Source organism: Mesoplodon mirus (assembly GCF_964341445.2).
Source record: "Mesoplodon mirus genome assembly, chromosome: 18".
In the NCBI taxonomy this organism is placed as follows: Eukaryota; Metazoa; Chordata; class Mammalia; order Artiodactyla; family Ziphiidae; genus Mesoplodon; species Mesoplodon mirus.
Window position 1 is genome coordinate 2,659,993 of NC_138994.1, and position 20,232 is coordinate 2,680,224.

Here is a 20,232-nt window from a genome sequence, read left to right on the forward strand (position 1 = left end):
ATCTTGGTTGAGGTCGAGCCATTTCTTGTGTCTGAAGTTAAAAAAAAAAATGATAATTTCCTCAGCAAGTCATCGTCGTTAATGAAGTTTTACAAAAACAGATACAACCAAAGGAAAATAAAATTTCACAGGTGATAAATTTTTCCAATTTCCCTGGCAGAATTCGATAGGATTGTTAAATTAAGAGTGAAGGTGTCTGTTAGAAAGCAACGAGCAGTGATGGGTAATTTTATAGACTGGAAAATTGAATCAAATTGCTACATTAAAACACAGCTCCTCTGAGAATCTTCCCTTTCACAGTCTGCTCCATTGCAACAGCAGGGTGCAGAAATGGATCTAATTCACAACACTCTCTAAAAGGAGATGTACTCCCCAACTCGGCCAGAGAATTCCTGGTGAGCTCACATTCCACTCACTACTGTCCAGGCTGGGGGAGATATCCAGGTGACACTCCACTTGGGGCCACAGCTGTGGAAGAGTGCTCTGGGAAAACCTTACAGAACCACCCAGACCTCTGGGGAGCAAATAAGGGCTGTTTCATGCACCATGTTTACTCCTCAAAGGAGCAGGCAAGAGGGAGCTGATGCTCAGACACACAGAGCGAAGGAGAGTAAAGGGAAAGAGGCCTCAGAAAATATGATGGGATTGAGACCATCACCTTACCCCGGTGGGGGGGGTCAATGAATGTATGATTGGCTTCTTAACAACCATCCTTCCCGCACCTTGTAAAATCCTACCCTTGACCATGGCAGCACTGCCCACGGGGCCAAAGTTCACACCAGTCTGGATACTGGAGTGGACTCCAAGGGCATGGAGACTGGTCGGCTTTCTCTAGGAAAGCCACTTACCCTGTGCTCACAACAAGTGTCCCTCAGAGGTGAGGAAGGCCACATCGTAGGAAAACCAGGGTCTCTTTCCGCAGGTTAGGGCAACGGCAGGCAACTCGCTTATTAAGTTTCCAATGGACAAGGCTGTACCCAGCCAACAGGTTCTTTCCCAAAATCTTCTATCCATCACAGTTTTTAGAGACAGCATTGAAGCTGGGATAAATTGGCATTTAATTATTATATGAATATTTCAGACACAAGTCTCCATCAGCTAGCTTCCTGTCCATGCCACTCAGCTTGTTGCTGCCGACATTGCTGTTAGTTTTGCATGTGCCACACTACCCATCGTGGAGGAGTGGAGAGGGAACGTGAGGGAGCCTGACACTGTCTCCCCTCTGCCACCATCTCACAAGACCACCCACCGAGCAGTGGCGTGTGAGACACAGCACGGCGCTGCAGGTAAAGGTGCTCTAGGTCAGGATGGACCTGCTCTGCCACCGGCTAGCCGTGAGACCGCGAGCAAGTTACCTGCCCCGTCTCTCAGGTGTGATTTTCCCACCTGTAAAATGGGGATAACAATAGTAGCTATCATAAAGGGATGCCTGAGAAGCCTGGAACTGATGTATGTAAAGCACTTAGAGCGCTGGCATACAGGGAGCATTCAATAAATGCTGGCTATTCTCCACTGGGTGGTATTTAAATAGGAAGTGGTACCTCCTTGAAGAACTGGGAATCGGCTCATTCCCCACCTTCACCAACCAGACCTGAGACGGTCCGGTTGGACATTTTCAGCAATATGTGTGAAGCCGGTGAAAGTGACAATCCTGAGCAGCTGGAAAGTGGATCATGCCGTCTGCTCAGGCCCCATGTTCTCTGCAAGGACAGGTGCTGGGTGGAGGAACAGTCGACAGTAAGGTTGGATTGTGCTAACATTGCATACCCGTCAATAGTCAGATGACTTGGGCCTCTAACATGTGTCTCATGATAGCAGGTAAATGTGCTTTGTAAATGATTGTGCTTCTCCTTCGTCTTTGGCATGGGGCCTATACAAGCCTCATCGTCTCTATGTGGAAGGCAGTGTAAGTGAGATCTCCTCCCTTCCAGAAGATAATTTCAATGGGCTTCCTAGCTGAAAGAAAAATGCCTGTAACACATTCCAAGTCAATACAAAAATGTTTTTTCCTAATCAAAATAATGTATGGATCATCAAATTAAATGTACAACATCACATTAATCATGGGAAATTTGCATTTGCTACGTGGCTAGCACCAGAGCACTCGAGGTTTTCAGCCAAGGCCACACTGTTAGTCCCAGATAATATGGTTTCAGGGTTGGTATCCACTGGGATTTCTGAACATCCATGTTAAGAATATGGGGACCCTTGATGTTTAAGATCTCCTTTGCAGTAGATTCAACTGTAGGGAACTACCAACAAAGAAATACTAAAGCAATATGTGGAAAATGGGAGGCTTTTCTGAACCCTCTCTCACCCCTCCCCAAAATCATTTTACAGCCTAGCATAGGCCCAGTTTCATGATTCGAAATTCCATAAAAGTACAGCTTTTATCAGGTTTCTCTTTGTCTGGGGCCTCAAGCCTGGAATCCAGCAAGGCATCTGAGACCACTGAAGAACTGTAACTGGGGCCTCGCAGCAGCTGCGGTGGCAACAGAATCTGGCTGTGTTCTCTAGAGAGATTTCAGGAGAGCAAACAGAAAGAGAGACAAAGAGTCCTCCCTGGGTATTTCTATGCACATTCTGATGCTGCCCGCACTGCCCTGGAGCGTTATTATAGACCCAGAAACCAGATTGCTTTATAATAAAGCATATAACTGCTTTTTTTTTAATTTCAGTTGGTTGGAAAGAAGCATTCTTTGGAATTATTTCCCCCCCCCCATACAGCTTTCCAGACCCACAGGAAGGGGGGAATGGTGATAGTAAGAGGTCTAAGAAAAGAAATAAAGCAGACACCAAAAATACAAAGTTTATGAAAAAACAATTTCCAACTTCATAGGAAAGCAACACTCCATGAGGGGAACATCAAAGAAGAGTCATCGCCATCATCAGGCCGCTTCTGAGCTTCTTGGCCTTTTCTTCCTCTCACTCCCATGCACCCTAGGCCCTAGGCACACCGTGCTTTTGGTCGGCACCAAAACTGGAATCATGCATTTTCTTCTACCTAGAATCCACACCCTCAGTCTATGAAACCCAACACATTCTGCTCAACTGTGTCTCCTCAGTGACAGCCTCCCAGAGACTCAGCTGGAATTGAGCTCTGTTTCAGCCTTCACCACAGGGATTTGTATTCAGGTCTTTCTCCTCCAATTAGTAGGTGCTCAATTATTATTTGTGAAGTTAAATTCAGTGCATTCCAAGTGTTGCAAGTTACCACAGATTGAGTTTAATATCTAGTATATCAAGACCATACTATGGAGATAGGATGCAAATATTTTGAGGTAACAGTTGAGATAACCAGCTATGCAAGCGATTAAATGGGTTCTTAGCATCATGCTCATATTTGCCACGTTGTCTGAAGAGGTGCTGCAGCATCCATGGATTTATATCTGTGTGTGCTGTGGAGTGGCTTCTCTTTCCATTTTTTTGCATGTTCCCTTTGCACATGTATTTCTGCTGCATCTGTCACCAGAGCATCTTGACATCTGGTTGCACACTGATACATTTGGCAATTTTAAGCTTCGGTCACTTTGCTTTATTTGGGAGAAGTGACTTCCCTCTTTCTTATCTAGTCATTTTTTGAATTTTATTCCCGGTTCAGCTGGTGTAAGAGCAGCACTTCAGAAAGGAGCCAGGTGTCTTGGGAAGCTGGCTCCTCTCCGGGCCCCCGAGGTGGAGTCAGTGTCCTACTCCTCTCAGCCTCTCATTAATGTCCCTGACATTGTGCCAAGAGTGTTGATTGAAATCAGCTCTCTGGATAGTGATGCTAATTTGTGATACCCCGTGGTTCTCTTACTTGTTCGCACAGTTAACAGAATCTTCCTCAACTGTTTTCCCAGTTGAGATGAGATATTTGGGAATCAAGTAGAGCATTTTATATAATAAGTGTTCAGTAATCTTTAGAGGTGAATTTGTTTAAAGCCTATGTAAGGTTGGGGTCTCATATGCCCTGTTAGGAGCAAGGACCATTATCATCTATTACTGTATAAAGTTGAGCTAGCACGTAAATTTTACTTCCTTCTTAAATGAAGATGTATTTTAGCAGATGTCATGCTAAAATGCCTAATAATATTCTTATAGAGAAGTTCAACAAGCTCTTTAGCCTAAAAAAAACTTTTTTTTCAAAACAATCTTTTTAAAATTAAAGCCTCAGGACTTCTCTGGTGGCGCAGTGATTAAGAATCCACTTGCCAGGGGCTTCCCTGGTGGCCCAGTGGTTGAGAATCTACCTGCCAATGCAGCCGCTCGCTGCAACTAGAGAAAGCCCGTGCGCAGTAACAAAGACCCAACACAGCCATACATAAATAAATAAAGAAAGAAAGAAAGAAAGAAAGAAAGAAAGAAAGAATCCACCTGCCAATGCAGGGGACACAGGTTCGAGCCCTGGTCTGGGAAGATCCCACATGCCGCGGAGCAACTAAGCCCGTGCGCCACAACTACTGAGACTGCGCTCTAGAGCCCGCGAGCCACAACTGCTGAGCCTGCATGCCACAACTACTGAAGCCTGCGCACCTAGAGCCCGTGCTCCGCAACAAGAGAAGCCACCGCAATGAGAAGCCCGCGCACCACAATGAAGAGTAGCTCCCACTCGCTGCAACTAGAGAAAGCCCACGTGCAGCAATGAAGACCCAACACAGCCAAAAATAAATAAATAAATAATTAGTTAATTCATTAATTAAAAAAAAATAAAGCCTCACCTTACAGATGAAAAAAAGAGAGAGAAAATTGGCTGTTTAACCCCCTTTTGTGAGCAATGAGGCTTTTTTTCTGTTGCCATATAATCAGTTTTCTTGACTTTGGAGTTTGAAAAGTACCAGTTTGATTTCACTGAAGGATCCAAGGTAAATTGTATGCCTCTGTGTGTATGGTGCCCTCTGAAGCTGGGAAGGTGCTGAGAGGTGTGTCTTTCACATGCAGTTGTAGAGGGCACTCTCCTCACCAGATCATGGTCCCCATACTCGCTCTTTCAAAGGCCGCAGAGGCACAGCACCCAGCCTCTCACTTCAGCAGCTAGGCTTCTTGACTGGAGCCCACTTTCAGCCACCCGGGAAGGACAACGTTAGATAGAACAGACGTAGGGACTGGAGCTTCCCGGTTCACATCCATCACCATAGCACTTAGTAATGGTGGCAAACGATATATAAGATCTACGGCCGACAGTCTGTTTTCTTTCTAGGTGACTCCACAGGCGCAATGGAAATCAGAGTATCTGTTCTGGAATTGAACTGCATAAATAAAGCAGAGTTTTATTTTTTCCATTTTTGTATCATGACTGGATTAAGTGCTGTTGCCTGAAAGCATAAAGGAATCAAGTTTTAGTTTTCATTTTTATCATTGCAAATACATTTACATTCTCCTGTTTTACAAATGCAAAAGCAGGCAAGCCACTTTCAATAATTTATTTTAAAATCAATGCTAATGAGGTTATGTCTCGTCAGTGGCCGAGTTTTACAATAAAGTCTGATTTATTTAGAAAAGATCTTTGGTGTAGCTTCCCATCTAATGGTGGTGGGAAGGAGGTGGAGTAGCAGGCACGGTGACCCTCCAACTTCGGATCCAATTTGTAATTCACAGCGGAGATCTGACCCAATTTACATTGATTAGAATTGGGAGGAAGAGACATCTGCGCACAGACAGCAAAGGCAGAATAAACCCTCTCTGCAAAAGTGCCTAAGCACAGCAAATTACTGGTCTTTGTGATTAAGGTGTTTGATATCAGCAAAAGAGCTGTTCTCCATCCAAATTATTGGGTATCTCTAAAACTGAGGACGTACCAGCTCTTCTTTGGATGTTTTCAATCCTGTGAAATTGGTCCCACGTCAAAAAGGAAAAGCATCATAGCAGAGGAAGGAAGGAAGTGGGCAAGTAATAAGAAGACAATGTGGAAAGAGTGATGTTTGACATGATTTATTTCAGCGTGATCTGTTTCCCATATTTGATTTCACTCCTCCATTATCTCACATCTTTATTCCTCATGGAGAGGTGGAGGAACACTACAGGTGGTAAGTAGGAAACTGTCTGCTGCAAGGTCATACGTGGAGATAAGTAGAGTTGAGTCCTTTTCCCACAGAATCTTATAGGGCAGATATATATTTACCTATATCTATATATATAGAGAGATAGATATCATATATCACTTTTTTTTTTTTGGCTGCCTTGGGTCTTTGTTGTTGTGCGTGGGCTTTCTCTAGTTGCAGCGAGTGGGGGCTACTCTTCCTTGTGGTGCACAGGCTTCTCATTGCAGTGGCTTCTCTTTGTTGTGGAGCATGGGCTCTAGGGCACGAAGGCTCAGTAGTTGTGGCGCACGGGCTTAGTTGCTCCAGCGGCATGTGGGATCTTCCCGAACCAGGGTTTGAACCCGTGTTCCCTGCATTGGCAGGTGGATTCTTTTTTTTTTTTTTTGCGGTACGCGGGCCTCTCACTGCTGTGGCCTCTCCCGTTGCGGAGCACGGGCTCCGGACGCACAGATTCAGCGGCCATGACTCAGGGGCCCAGCCACTTCGCGGCATGTGGGATCTTCCCGGACCGGGGCATGAACCTGTGTCCCCCGCATCGGCAGGTGGACCCTCAACCACTGCGCCACCAGGGAAGCCCGGCAGGTGGATTCTTAACCACTGTGCCACTAGGGAAGTCTCACATATTTTTAAATCTTGGTAATGTCACTTATTTCCCAAAGTATCAATCCCAACAACAATATTAATTTTAATTTTTTCAGGGGAGCTATATCATTTTGTATGTGAAATCAATTGCAATTCTTTAATGCTCTGTAGTGTTTTAATATATTTTTATGCCGTTTCTTCTTAGTTATGAGCTTAGAGTTTACTTCCCCTAGTCTGACATACCAGAACTCATGTTGCCCTATAAACCTTATATTTAAGCGGGGGGAGGGCTGTCCCATGCCATCGCCTCAAAAGTTCCATTTAATGGCATAACTGCAGGGAAGCAAGACAGATAAGTGCCCTAAGATCCACAGAGAGAAAGGAAAGTACATGTGGCCGGAAGAAACTGAGTATTCAGCCCTCAAAATGTTCCTTTTTATGCCCCATTCATTCCGTGTGTGTGTGTGTGTGTGTGTGTGTGTGTGTGTGTGTGTGTGTGTAGGATGTAATGATGAAAAGGAGAAGTGTATTTCTGTGCATTTTACCCCCCATATAAAATAGCTTAATATGATTCTGGTACTCATGCTTTCTTGATAAGGACCCAATTCCCATGTTATCAGATAGTACGAAGTCTGGGATGAAACAGGTTAATGAGGGTAAGAAACTTAGGCCAATCATGTTGTGACTTTGACCATATACACACTTGGATGGAGTTAGAAAATAGCATTGACTTAGAATTCATTGTGTACCTGCCATTCATCCCAACTGCCCTCAGGAGCTTCCACTCTCATGAGTGAAGCAGGCTGAATAACAAACAAGAGTGAAAAGATAACTACAAGCCCCAACTACTAAGAACATAAAATTGTGTACATGACCAGCTTCTGTGACAGCTGAACAAAGCTTGATACATTAAGGACTAATTAATCACAGAGGGTTTAAACACGTGCTTAGCTTCACACACACAAGTTCTGGATGCTTACGTGGAGATAATACATTTTGAAGAGAATGCTAGAACAGGAGGAGAAATAGGGTTTGAGGAAAAGGATTAGGATCCTAGTAATAGGCGCCTAGATAATCCAGTGGATCGGAAGCTCCATAGGGCGGGGACCCGGCCAGTCTTGTCCATCACTGCATCTCCAGTTCCTAGTGCAGTGTCTTGCATACAGTTGGCACTTAAAAGTGTTTGTGAATGAATGAACAGAGATGGAAATAAGAGAAGGCCAGTTGAAGGTGAGAGATGATTTTTTTTAAATGGTAATTATTGCCTTAAAAAAGAGAGTGTGATGAGCTCAGAGAAAGAAGACCCGTCAGTACAAATAACAGACTACTGACCGCTAATTGCTAATGCTGATCATGTTTATGCCCACAGATGAAGAGCATGACCTAGAAGAGGATGAGAGTGGCACTCAACAAAAAGGAGGTATGAGAGCTTCAAAAATGTACAGGTGCTGGTTAGGACTTTCAGGCTTCCCACTGGAGAAAGCACCTTTCTCTGACTACAAACATTACCAGACTCGCTAATTAAGAGGGTAACTGGTGTGTCGACCTCAACAGTCCTGAATAAGATGACTGGACAAGGAAATATGTTAACTTTAAAAGCAGCCACCCATTCACTTTAATTAATGTTCCCAGAACTGCTAAGATTTATCCTAGAGAGGGTGGGAAGCCAAACCAGATATTTATTTTTTTCCTATCAGTATTTCTTAAATCAGTACAGTGAAAATAGAATTGTCTCATCTCTAAGAGATCAGAGGATTGAGAATGGAAGGAATAGAAAAGTCTCCTATCTGAGAGGCCCGGAGATTGCGAGTTCAGAGGGGAATGGAAATGTGTCAGATCTGAAAAGTGAACTTGGGGTGAAGGATAGAATTGCTTGGTTATGTTGACTTCTGATGGCCTGGGTTGATTTCAGGCACATTTGGAAATGAATATGTAACAGCTTTGTTGGTACAAAATTGTTCCTTATTCATCCCAGACTGTTAACCGTGTTTCAGTCTGTTAGTGAGCCCATCCTTTCTAAGGTCAGATGCCCCTCTAAAGCCTCCTTAAGTGGACCAAGGACCTAGTCTATCATTGTCTGTAAAGGAATATGTGTTGCAAAGGCCACCTCAAGGACATTGATTCCATCAGCAGAGCCTGAAAGTGCCTGATTTAGATACTGGCTGACGTTTTCTTAGAAATTCTATGGAAGTTTTAAGCTTAGGGGTTCTTTCCCTCTTCCTGTCCTGCTCCCCCTCTGTTTCTCCAGCCTCCCCTTTTCCCATTCTCCTCTCTCTTCCTTTCCTCGTGCCTTTTCTTCTCTTCCTAATCCATTCCGCAAAGCCCCTTTCCTCGGTTCATTCTCCATGGGAAGAGAATACGTAACAGGTTTAGTGAAGGACCCAACTTCACAAACACCCAGCTTCTCATGAGGAGAGAAAAGACAGCCAAGAACTGGCATCAGAATTCATGTGCCAAAGCCAAAGAGAGGACGGAGGCAAGTAAAACAGGGATGTGAGCGTAGTTTCCAGTAAGGACCTCGTGACAGTCAACACGTGTGATCAAGGCCATTCTGAATCTTCGTTTTTACCATTCTACTTGCCGCACAGAATTCCAACAAAAAACCTGCTTCCGGACCGAGCCATGTCCCACGTATGTCTCTCCTCAACCAACTTCCCTTGCTAGTGCAGGAAAGAAGCACTTCATGTGGACGGCTTGGGTGGAGTAACTGGAAGCTTCCTATGGCCAACTTTAAACTCCCTTGGGAAGCAGCAGTCTTCTGGCAAAAGCCTAAAATTCAGTTTCAGACGTCTCCCTCATACCTTTTCTTCCTTCCACCCCTCTTTCTAAGGTTCAATCTGAAAAGTGAGGAGAGATTTATTTCTTAACTGTGCCAGCAGCTATCATTGAAGTACATTAAAAAAAAAAACAAAACCCTTTGTTCCTCATGCTTCCTGCCTCCAAAATAGGTGTTGTTAAAGTGTAGTGAGCTCTAAATATGTTTCTATGGTTTATACCTGCCACCAGTTATAACGATTGGTGACTTAGTGATTAAAAAAACAGAGGAGGGCTTTTCCCTCTCTCTGCAGAATCTGAGGCAGGAATTTATATTATCTGTGTTTACTTATTTATTTATTGAATGTATATGGTGCCTTCCCTACAAAGGAGCTATAGAAACTGCAACAAATATGTAACATCCAAATGTCATCACTTAGCTTTAAAACAATAAAATACAGAGGTTCGAGGGATGGGTAGGCATATAAAAGGCCGGGAGCTCCAGGACAACGTGAATTCTTCTGTAACAGGCAAGCTACACAGGTTTGGTTCACTTGGGCAAGTCAGGGGTCACATGCCCTTTGAGAGGGAAAAATATTTTCTCCTAAAAGATACCATGGCTAGCAGGGTCACCTTTAAAATCCACATACTTTTCTTCACTATTCCAGGGATCCTTTTCCTGGAATGCTATGCTTTTCACTGATGGAACTGCTTACTTTTTTTTTTTTTTTTTTTTTTTTGCGGTACACGGGCCTCTCACCGTTGGGGCCTCTCCCATTGTGGAGCACAGGCTCTGGACGCGCAGGCCCAGCAGCCATGGCTCACGGGCCCAGCCATTCCGCGGCATGTGGGATCTTCCCGGACCGGGGCACGAACCCATGTCCGCTGCATCGGCAGGCGGACTCTTAACCACTGCGCCACCAGGGAAGCCCGACTGCTTACATTTTTAAAACCCAACTAAGAGCTTATCAGAAGAGGGGAAAAAGGAATTCAGTTTATCCTGATTGGGTGTTAATGACCCTGTAAGATGTAATTTCTTTTATTTTGTTCTGTTACCTAGAAAATCTATCACAGCCTTGTAGTATTGATTATTCAATCTATAAAGAGCTCGGTTTACAGCTTGACTGTTAGTAACAGGGTTATTCTAATGAGTGACTCTTCAACACCTCAGATTTTCACTAAATTCCAACCCATCAGCCTAACAGTCTAACACTAAGTGTCTTTGGTGATGACAGCTTATCTCCCTTCCCTATCATGAGAAGGCATGTCCAGGTAACCAGAAATAAAACTCATTCTGTGCTGTCTGTATGAAAACAACTGGCCGTTTGCTTAGGTATGCCATGAAAAACAAAAAGCAGAGCTGGAGGCACAAATCATCCTTAGATACGTCAAACCTCTGACCAAGGAGGATCTTGAAACAGGTTGCTTTTGCTCTGAAGTTGTAGGCAAACTCAGCCAAGGGGGATCCCATGTTCACTCATTTCTGCAGGGCAGAAAAATGGTTGCTGATGAGCATTCCATTTCTGAGGCACTTTTTCCACTTTAGTGGCAGCCAATGGAGTGAACTACTACACAAAAGAAACAGAGGGGAGCCACAGAGGTATTTGCATCTCTTACTTTTTGAAACCTATTTCCCAAGACAAATGTGAGTGGATCGTCACCCAGCTATAACTTTGGCCCAATAAAAGGAACACAGGAGATGAAAATTAGGGTCTGTGAGTGTTCCCCACTTCAAGATCATACTTATAACATTAAGGACCATAGTAATTTTGGGGCTTCCCTGGTGGCACAGTGGTTGAGAGTCCCCCTGCCGATGCAGGGGACATGGGTTCGTGCCTTGGTCTGGGAAGATCCCACATGCCGCGGAGCGGCTGGGCCCATGGGCCATGGCTGCTGAGCCTGCGCGTCCGGAGCCTGTGCTCCACAACAGGAGAGGCCACAACAATGAGAGGCCCACGTACAGCAAAAAAAAAAAAAAAAAAAAAAAAAGGACCATAGTAATTTCAAAACTCAAAGACTAAAGGGCTATGAAAACAAGCAAGTAGTATTGTTCAGTTGCTCTTCCTGTTCTGGTGTCAAAGTCAGTGGAGCTTGGCAAAATTTTTTGCCTTTCTTTCTGAAATGGTTAATAAGGTATCAGGCTGAGTCTGCTTTAATGGACTGAACATGGTGGCCTTTCTGGCCTGGCCTAGAGAACATTTCAAGTCCCGTCCAATGGGCCATTGCTTTGGCCTTCTTTGTCCATTTCTCATGCTCTAGCAAGAACTGGCTTTATCTGTCTTCTCCTTTTGTCTCTCTTTTCTATAATCTGTTAAGTAGTTATACCCAGGGCCACATTGGCACAGTCCTTTTGCTTATCAAGAAAATGTAAACAACATGCTGACTTGCCTTTTGCCTCTTTTCCTTGGTCACAGCTTGAATTCTGGAGCTACCCACTATCCCCCAAACAGAAGCCCAAGGTGACATATGAAGTCTGGAAAGAACATAGTCAGGCTCTGTTGTCCCTAAGGAGGGGGAAAGGCAGAATGGTGTCTGCTCCTTTCACCTTAGAACTCTTCCCATCATGGAGGCTCATTTTCAAATATTGACTCTGTCAATAGTAGCACCAACTTGGCCTCAGTTACAGGAGAAATGACTGTCACTGGTTATAAAGACTTGGTGTGGAATGACAGATGCTTTGCAATAAATACCTAGAAAAGAGAGAAAAACAATATATTTTTTAACTTGGTCTGCTGCTAGTCTTCCTATGACCTTTTACCTGCTGGGAGCGTCGCTCCTCTGACATTGGACAAATTAAATAAGACGCTTCCCCCCTTTTTCTGTCTCTAGAAAAAGTCCTCCTCGGCTCTGCTGGCACTTTAAATGCCGTGACCACACCCATTAGCGTCTCTGTCATTGTAATCCTTGTTAATCGTTAAAACTGTTTTAGTTATTAGTGGCGTCATTATTGTCTAGGTCCTCTGTCTGTTTTATGCTGAGTATATTAGTGCTTTTCTTTAGACTTACCAGGCTTTATTTAGTGCAGAGTTACGTTGTTTTGGATAGACGTTGAGAAATGCTGGCATTAAGCTTTATTCTTCTGTTTTTCATTCCAAATGGACAGACTGGAAAAAAATAATTAGATGGAATAATGTCCTCAAAATGAGAATGAGGATGTTTTGAGTTAATTAAATGGTCAGAATGCTGCACTATTTCTGATCTCAGACTGCTGCCAGAGGAGTGTAAACCTAAAGGAACCTCAATCCAGCCCACAGAGGCAATCCTTCCTCTCAGGCTCCCAATTCCTTACTGATCTAAAGACATCAAAGTCTCCCCATGCTTCCTCTGTTCACAGGACATGCTGGGCAAGTTTAGGGAGAAGCTGGACTGACCCAGCAGACCTCCCAGCCATCAAGCTCTTCCTGGGGCCAAGTTTCAGGAATAAAGCCCTCCTTGGCCTTACCTCTTCACCTCTTCAAGGTTTGTTCAGGCTTTTGTTTTACAACTAAAGCTTCAGGGAAACCTTCTCTGACCCCTCAGACTAGGTTAGATTCCCTATTATACACAGGACCCTCAATTTCTCCTTTGAAGACATATCGCAATCATAAATAAATAAATAGCTGTGTGACTGTTTCATGGTGCCGCCACTGCTGGATGGCAGCCCTAAGGGTGGGGACCGTGTGCGTGGCTGATGCAGAATTCCCAGCATCTAGCATAGTCCATGGCACAGTAGGTTCTGCGTACATGTCTGTTGAAGGCTAAAGAATGAATGTACTGAAGTTTCGTGCACACATATACCTAAAGCCAATCACATGTGTTAAACTGGGAGTCTGCAATACAGAATCCAATCTTGTCCAGTTAAGACGTTCCTCTCCCAGATTTCTTTAATACCAGAATACCTCTGTTTACATAGCAAGTCCAACCTTTTCCCCATTTTTAGCCCTTCATTCTGCTTATTTTCCAAAGCAGCCTTGTTATGATTCTGACAATTCCAGTTCTTGGGCTAGGTTAAACTATCTCCTGGATTCCTGAGCTCTATCTTCTTTGGGCCTTTAGCTTATGAAAAATTGAAGGCATCTTCTATCTTTAGTTTTTCTTGGAAGGCTTTTGTTTTTCTGCTAGCTTCTTACATTCCCTATGATCTGTTGTGCTTTTAGAATAGCTCTTTTTCCAGATGTTCTCCCCAGGTGTCTTAGATACCCAATATCAAATCACTTTTTACATATATACCCAAAAGGTACTCATAATCTCAGGAGCTGTCCCACACCCAGGCATGTGGGGAGCAGTACACCACAGTGACCATCTGCTAGGCCAGAAAAAGCCAAGGGAACTTTGTCAGTCTTACAATTTGGAAACATCAAGTTATGTTTTTAAAAAATCTATTTTTATAAAATTATTTTCTTTATCACATATAAATCCATGAAGAATATTGATGTCAATATACTTTTCATTCCTAAACTTAGGCAAGATCTTGGGGTGAATCATCAACTCCATTACAACTGAAAAAGCATTATATCCTCTGGGAAAACTACTTCATTTTTCAGGAACTGATATTTCTCTATTATTTCATGCACTGATATCCCCCCCCAAAAAAAAATGCCTTGTCTTTTCAATAGTTCGCATTTTTTCCTAATGAATTTTTTTTTCCAAACATATTCTTAACTCTGTGCCAGAATGTTTCCAGTGTAGTTGTCTTGTTTGCTACCCTCTGTTGTCTACTGCATATACAAACATTTTCTGTGTAAAGAAAACATGCTTGAGTTTCTATGTGGTTAACATTTTTACTTTTGTTTGCAGTATCTGAATCTGAACAGCTCTGTCCCCCTCTGTTTTTGTGCACTTTAAGATTCCTCCTAAAGTTCTTTTCCAGAGACATATAGGGATTTTGTTCCTCTGTGCCTTTATTCTTTGAATTGCTCATACGTTAGGAACAAGGAGACAAACAGCAAATACAGCCAGAGCCTGTGTCCCCCCACTGCCCACCTGCCCTCTATCTATTCCCATCCTCAGCAACAAGCACCATCACCCCTCCTGGGAGGGTCAAGACAAATGAAGGGAAAGGTGGAAACTGTAGAATAAGGTCCCCCCAGATCATTTGAAGTTTAATTAGAACCCAGGACTCCTAACTCCCATCAGTAGGAATGTCATCTTTTTTTTTTTTTTGCCATACGCGGGCCTCTCACCGTTGTGGCCTCTCCCGTTGCGGAGCACAGGCTCCGGACGCACAGGCTCAGCGGCCATGGCTCACGGGCCCAGCCGCTCCACAGCACGTGGGATCTTCCCGGACCGGGGCACGAACCCGTGTCCCCTGCATCGGCAGGCGGACTCTCAACCACTGCGCCACCAGGGAAGCCCCAGGAATGTCATCTTTTGTAGGTGCTTTGCATATCACTCTCATACATAGTGTCCTAAGGAACGGGGAGCACTGCCACATTATCCCTGGTCCAGTGGTCATTAGCTCTCCTGCCATTCAAATCCCCAGATCCTCTCCCACTTTGTACTCTAGTGTTTAACCTTTCTGGGTAGAAGAAGATCAATACGAATTCTTCATTGTTAAGAATCGATGACTGTCCTGTGGCATCACTGCCATCTAGTCTTGCTGAGAAGCCCAGTAAATCTCTTCAGCTGCTTCTAAAGCTTGGTTTGTTGTCGTTGGTTGCTTTCATTTTTAATGCAGATCACTTTGGTTTCTGTTCCCCTGGGGACTTGCAGATAAATCTTGGCAGACATGTTCAGCGTCTACAAATGAGATGCTGGAAAAGGGCCAGCCCACCCAGAATTTAGTTGTAATGGATGAGACACCCCCTTGGTTCCACTTAAAGACTGGGCTATTCGTTTCCACATTTATTGGTAATTACCTCCTATAGTAAGTACCTGGGTGGGAAGTGCCCAGGATGAAGTTCCTGTGTAACAGAGGGGGCCAACCTGTGAGACTGCAATGCAGATCTGTCCTGGCTGACTCAGCCTCTCTCGTAAACAAGCAGAAGTAGGAGACTTATCTCATTCCTTCAATGCGTAATAAAAAGAAGCACTGGATAGTTTAGATGCCCTGGTTGAAGAAAGTCTGGCAGAAAATCTCTTTGTGCTGCTTACTTATAAACCAGGTGAAAAATTACCTGCTTGATTTTCTTTTATTAATAAATGAATATATTTATCATATTACTGAATAGCATCTGACTAAGGGTGAACTGTAAATATTTAATGTTAGTTAATGATCTCCTTCTCCCACAGTCCTTTGCTCATGCTGAGTGTCTGGCTGTATCTCATCCCAAACCCCCTGAATCTTAGGTTTCCTAGGGGTAATATCAGAACCTTGGTTTCCATTTGCAGCAAAAATGTGGGCTCCATAGAAAAAGACAGGGTCCTTTTAACTTTGATTTCTCCTCTCTTTGATCAGTGGACTATGCCAATTATTATCAGGGCCTATGGGATTGCCATGGTGACCAGCCAGACGAACTGTCCTTCCAACGGGGTGACCTCATCCGCATTCTGAGCAAGGTAAGGATTAGAGTGTGGGGCTTGGATCAAAAGTCGATTTTCTCACTCTTGATGATGTAGTCACCATAACCAGAATTATATCCCATGTCATATATTCTTCTCTTGTGTGTATTACATGGCTCCCTAACACGTAAACCTCCATTGTTTTATAATTGTCAGGGAAAATTTTAATTGAAAATTCAGATTCAGGAACCAATTTTTGAATTTAAAAATAGAATAAAGTAGACATAATACTAAAACTATGCCAATCAAAATTTGATCTTTTTAAAGGGTCTTGTGGTGCTTAAAAGGTCATCACCACATACATAATTTATTACCATAAAATACTCTTGAAAATATTCTAGCCTGGTCAGCTGCCTTCTTGTTTCATCTATAGATAAACAACACTGCAACATAGTTATATATGGGGGGAGGAGTCAGAGCTAGTTAGCTCAGTTGGTTTGAGCAAGTGCTGACAAGGCCAAGATAGTGAATCCAACTCACAAGGGCCAGCTAACTTCCTTCTCTTCCTCAGTCACAGAGGTAGCCCCTAGCCACAGTTAACCATCTCACAAATGGTATTGCTGGATACAAAAAGATGGGCAAAAATAAGGATATATTATTGCAGATCCATCACCAATGTGAAGAAGCTTCAAAACTCATGGGCTACTGTTTGAGGGATCACTAACACCATCCTTGTAAAGAAAGACTGCACATATTCTGTATAGGTGGGCTAAGGAAATCGATTCTGTCCCTAAAAAACTTGTTAAAAAGTTCTCCCTCTATGAGGCAATCAATATCAACACATTTTTGAAAGAGGCACAATTTGCTCTTTAATTGATTAGTATGTGAACTCCATAAAGGAAAATGGAAAACGCATTGTGTTATTAACCCATCATTTACAATTTATCTTTGTTCTGTAAATGTCATTACCTTGGCCAGGTGTTTGTCTCAGTTTGAAATATACCACAAGCTCCTTAAGCAGCAGACCAGGGCTGACCGAAGGTACCTTTCAGCAGTTCCAACGAGTCCCGTTTGAACTAGGACCAAATTCAGACCCAACCTTTTTCCAGAGAGCAGGAGGCCTGCAATCCCTGCTGGGTGAGATCACAATCTTCTAGTGATTTCTTCCAGACTCCTAATTCAGCACCACCCTAGTGCCATTCCGGTGCAGCTCCAATACACCAAGAATAAATTGGAAGCAAAGAAGGGAGTGGACATTGGCCTGATTGGTATTTCAAATGCCCGAAAGCAAGGTTTGCCGAGTAATAGAATTTGTGTACATTACCACGCTGGGGTAATCGAGTTATCCACTCAGGTGTGACCAGGCCTCTGTTTGCCCAGAGCCTGCAGGTGAACAAATTAACTGTTTACACTGTCTGAGGTGCCTTCGGCAGGAGAAGGGGAGGACAGAGTCAGACTGTCTGCTGGCCTTCTCTCCCGGTCATGATTATTTTGTTTGTTTTGCATGTCTTTTGCCTTTGTTAATGACTTCTCACTGGGGGTCCCTTTCCTCCATTTAGAAGGGGCTGTGCGGTGACTTGCCCTGCAGTATAGAGCTGTCTGCCATTACCAGGGCTGTTGTAATTTTGAGATACCAAAGAACGTGGGGACCTTCCCCAACCTGTTTTGGGTTTTTTTAACCAAGCCCCCTTCCCCTCCTTCATTACTAAAAGCCAATATATCAGAGTTTAATTCACAGGGAATAGTTGGCTGCCTTGGTTCTATCGGGCATCTTTCTCCATCTCCTGGAAGGTCCTGAGTTCGTAGTCATCCCTTACCTTGGTAGTAGCACATTTCTTACCCCAAAAGCTACACCAGTTGCCACCCTTCTCCACATTGCTCATCTCTGCATGGCAAGGGAAGAAATTAGAAGCTTAACTGAAGTTTCCCTCATAAAACTTCATTCCAGTTAACGTTGGCTTGGGGAGCATTTCAGATTGGATTTACCTTTATTATGTTACTTAACTCAATAAGAGTCCTTGGACAGGAAGGAACCTTAAAAGGCCACCCGATCCATTCCCTTGCCTCTAAAAAGCACAAATGAACCAATTCAGACAGATAGAAAAGGAGATTCCACTGCCATTGTCAGCTGTATGTCTATTCAGATGTTCAGTAACTCCTAATCTCAGGAATTTTCTCTCATATGGATCCTAACTTTATTCCATATTATTCCATATTTAGCCCCAGCTGGCTTCCTTTATTGGAGTCAGTTACACTCTGCAGCCTGCCTCTCACACCTGCAGGGACAGAACTGACCCAAGTTGAGGTTAGTCCAGAAAAATGGTATCTAGAAACCTCCATTTTACTTTTCTCTCTGGCCAGTAGAACTTGCGTCAGGCGAGAAAAGCCCACTTCTTAGGAACCTAGAGAAGTCTATTTCCCTGAGAAACACAAGACAAGATCCAACTGAGTGCAGCTCAGCTTACCTGGAGCAGTTTCCTCACCTGTAAAATGAGGGAGTTGTGTTAGATCTCTAAGGTTCCTTCCACCTCAAACATTCCCGGTCTAAATAAACATGGTGAGGCTGACTTCGCAAATCTGCTAAAGAAATTCCACACAAAAATGTGTCTTAGCTTTAATTATTTATTCAGATTAAACAAAGAAAAAAATTCTACGTTCTTTTGTTTTGGGCCCTCATAAATGCATTTGGCTTTTCCCTCTCTCTTTGTATGATAAGAGAAATATTCTGAGGGGCAGGGGGTGGCAGGTAGAGAACAGAAGTGGCCCCTGGATGGGGAAGTGGGGTGGGAATTGGGGGGTAATAACTTTATTCATGGGTTCCTGCTGCTCCCTGCTGTTTCTTTCTCTCTCTTTTTTTTTTTTTGGTATTTATTTGTTTTTTTTTTTAATTGAAGTATAGTTGATTTACAATGTTGTGATTTACAATGTTGTGTTAGTTTCTGGTGTATAGCAAAGTGATTCAGTTTTACATATATATGTATATGTATATATATATATATATATATATTCTTTTTCAGATTCTTTTCCATTATAGTTTATTACAAGGTATTGAATTTAGTTCCTTGTGCTATACAGTGGGACTTTGTTGTTTATCTATTTTATATAGAGTAGTATGTATCTGCTAATCCCAAACTCCTGATTTATCCTTCCCTCCCCCTTTCCCCTTTGGTAACCATAAGATTGTTTTCTGCGTCTATGAGTCTATTTCTATTTTATAAATAGTAAGTTGATTTGTATCATTTTTTTCAGATTTCACATATAAGTGATATCATATATTTGTCTTTCTCTGACTTACTACACTTAGTATGATAATCTCTAGGTCCATCCATGTTGCTGCAAATGGCATTATTTCATTCTTTTTTATAGATTAATAATATTCATTTTATATATATATATATATATATATATATATACACACACACATGCGTAAACACACACACCACACCTACTGTTTTTTAATAGTTGCCCAAGTATGACCCAACCCTGAATCCTAGAATCCTAGGGCCAAGAGAGTCTGTTAGGGTCTAGGGCCTTTGGTCTAGGGCCTTTGGATAGGAATGATCCCAGAAAGAGAGCTATTTACCCTTTAAAAAATTTTTTTCCAGAGAAGATGATTGGCTGGGTAAGAAAGCTGCACCCCCATAGATAACCAAATGCCCATCACCTGTCCTATTCTTAGGGAAGCAAATCGTCAACAGGTGGGTTACTTATGTGACCTTGAACAAAGTCACTTAATCTTGCTAATCCTCAGTTTCCTCATCTGTAGAAATGGGATAATTTCTATTTATAGGGTATTGTGACACTTTCATTAGAGAATTTGTATAAAGAAGCGCCTGGCATCTAGGATGATAATTATTATTATATTCCCCTCTTTTCCACTAACAATAAACTTTGGGGGTCAATATTGGGTACACACTAGGAGTTCAATAAATTATTAGTGAATTGAGAGAGAAACAAAAGGTCCTGCCAAGAACTCTTTCACAGAGATGTTCGAAAGCTCAAAAGGTCCTCTCTTGGAAATAGAAGGCCATCCAGTGAAGAGGCCTTACGTGGAAATGCACTGTGCCTTTCCTGGTCTGAGAGAGTTTGTCACTGGCAAAATTGATCAATTGTTCAAACTTCTTTGAGGAGAGGCCAGAGCCATGTATCGCAGCTCTGAAACAGTAAGCAATGGCACAGTCTGCAGGACCCCGCCCACCTCCCCTAACACATCTATCTGTGTTGCATGCCCACTTAATGCACTGAGTTCCAATTTGGGCCGCAAATATATTAAAAGGAGATTTTTTAAATGGAGCAGATCTGTGCATCCAGTGGACGTTCCCGCATTCCTTTTGGGCCCAGATATTTCTGAACAGCATTTTTGGTGCAGGGACCGAACTTCGCTTCCACCCGGTGCAGGGACGCAGCTCAGGCCATGGCGGGGTGTTTTAACGCTCTTCAGTGGTTCCAGATTGTGGTG

General features: G+C 43.1%; 1 protein-coding gene across 3 annotated transcripts in view; it reads left to right on the forward strand.

Annotated features, from left to right (window-relative positions):
- The window catches only part of SKAP1 (src kinase associated phosphoprotein 1), a 280,603-nt gene that overhangs the window by 242,431 nt on the left and 17,940 nt on the right, over positions 1-20,232 (forward strand). For 2 of the 3 annotated variants that reach the window (XM_082604463.1, XM_082604464.1), the window contains exons 10-11: positions 7,969-8,019; positions 15,730-15,830. In XM_082604463.1, the coding sequence (XP_082460589.1) occupies positions 7,969-8,019; positions 15,730-15,830 (152 nt within the window). Of the gene's footprint in view, positions 1-7,968; positions 8,020-12,687; positions 12,813-15,729; positions 15,831-20,232 lie in introns of those variants that run through there. The other variant, XR_014291940.1, reaches the window with a different exon arrangement.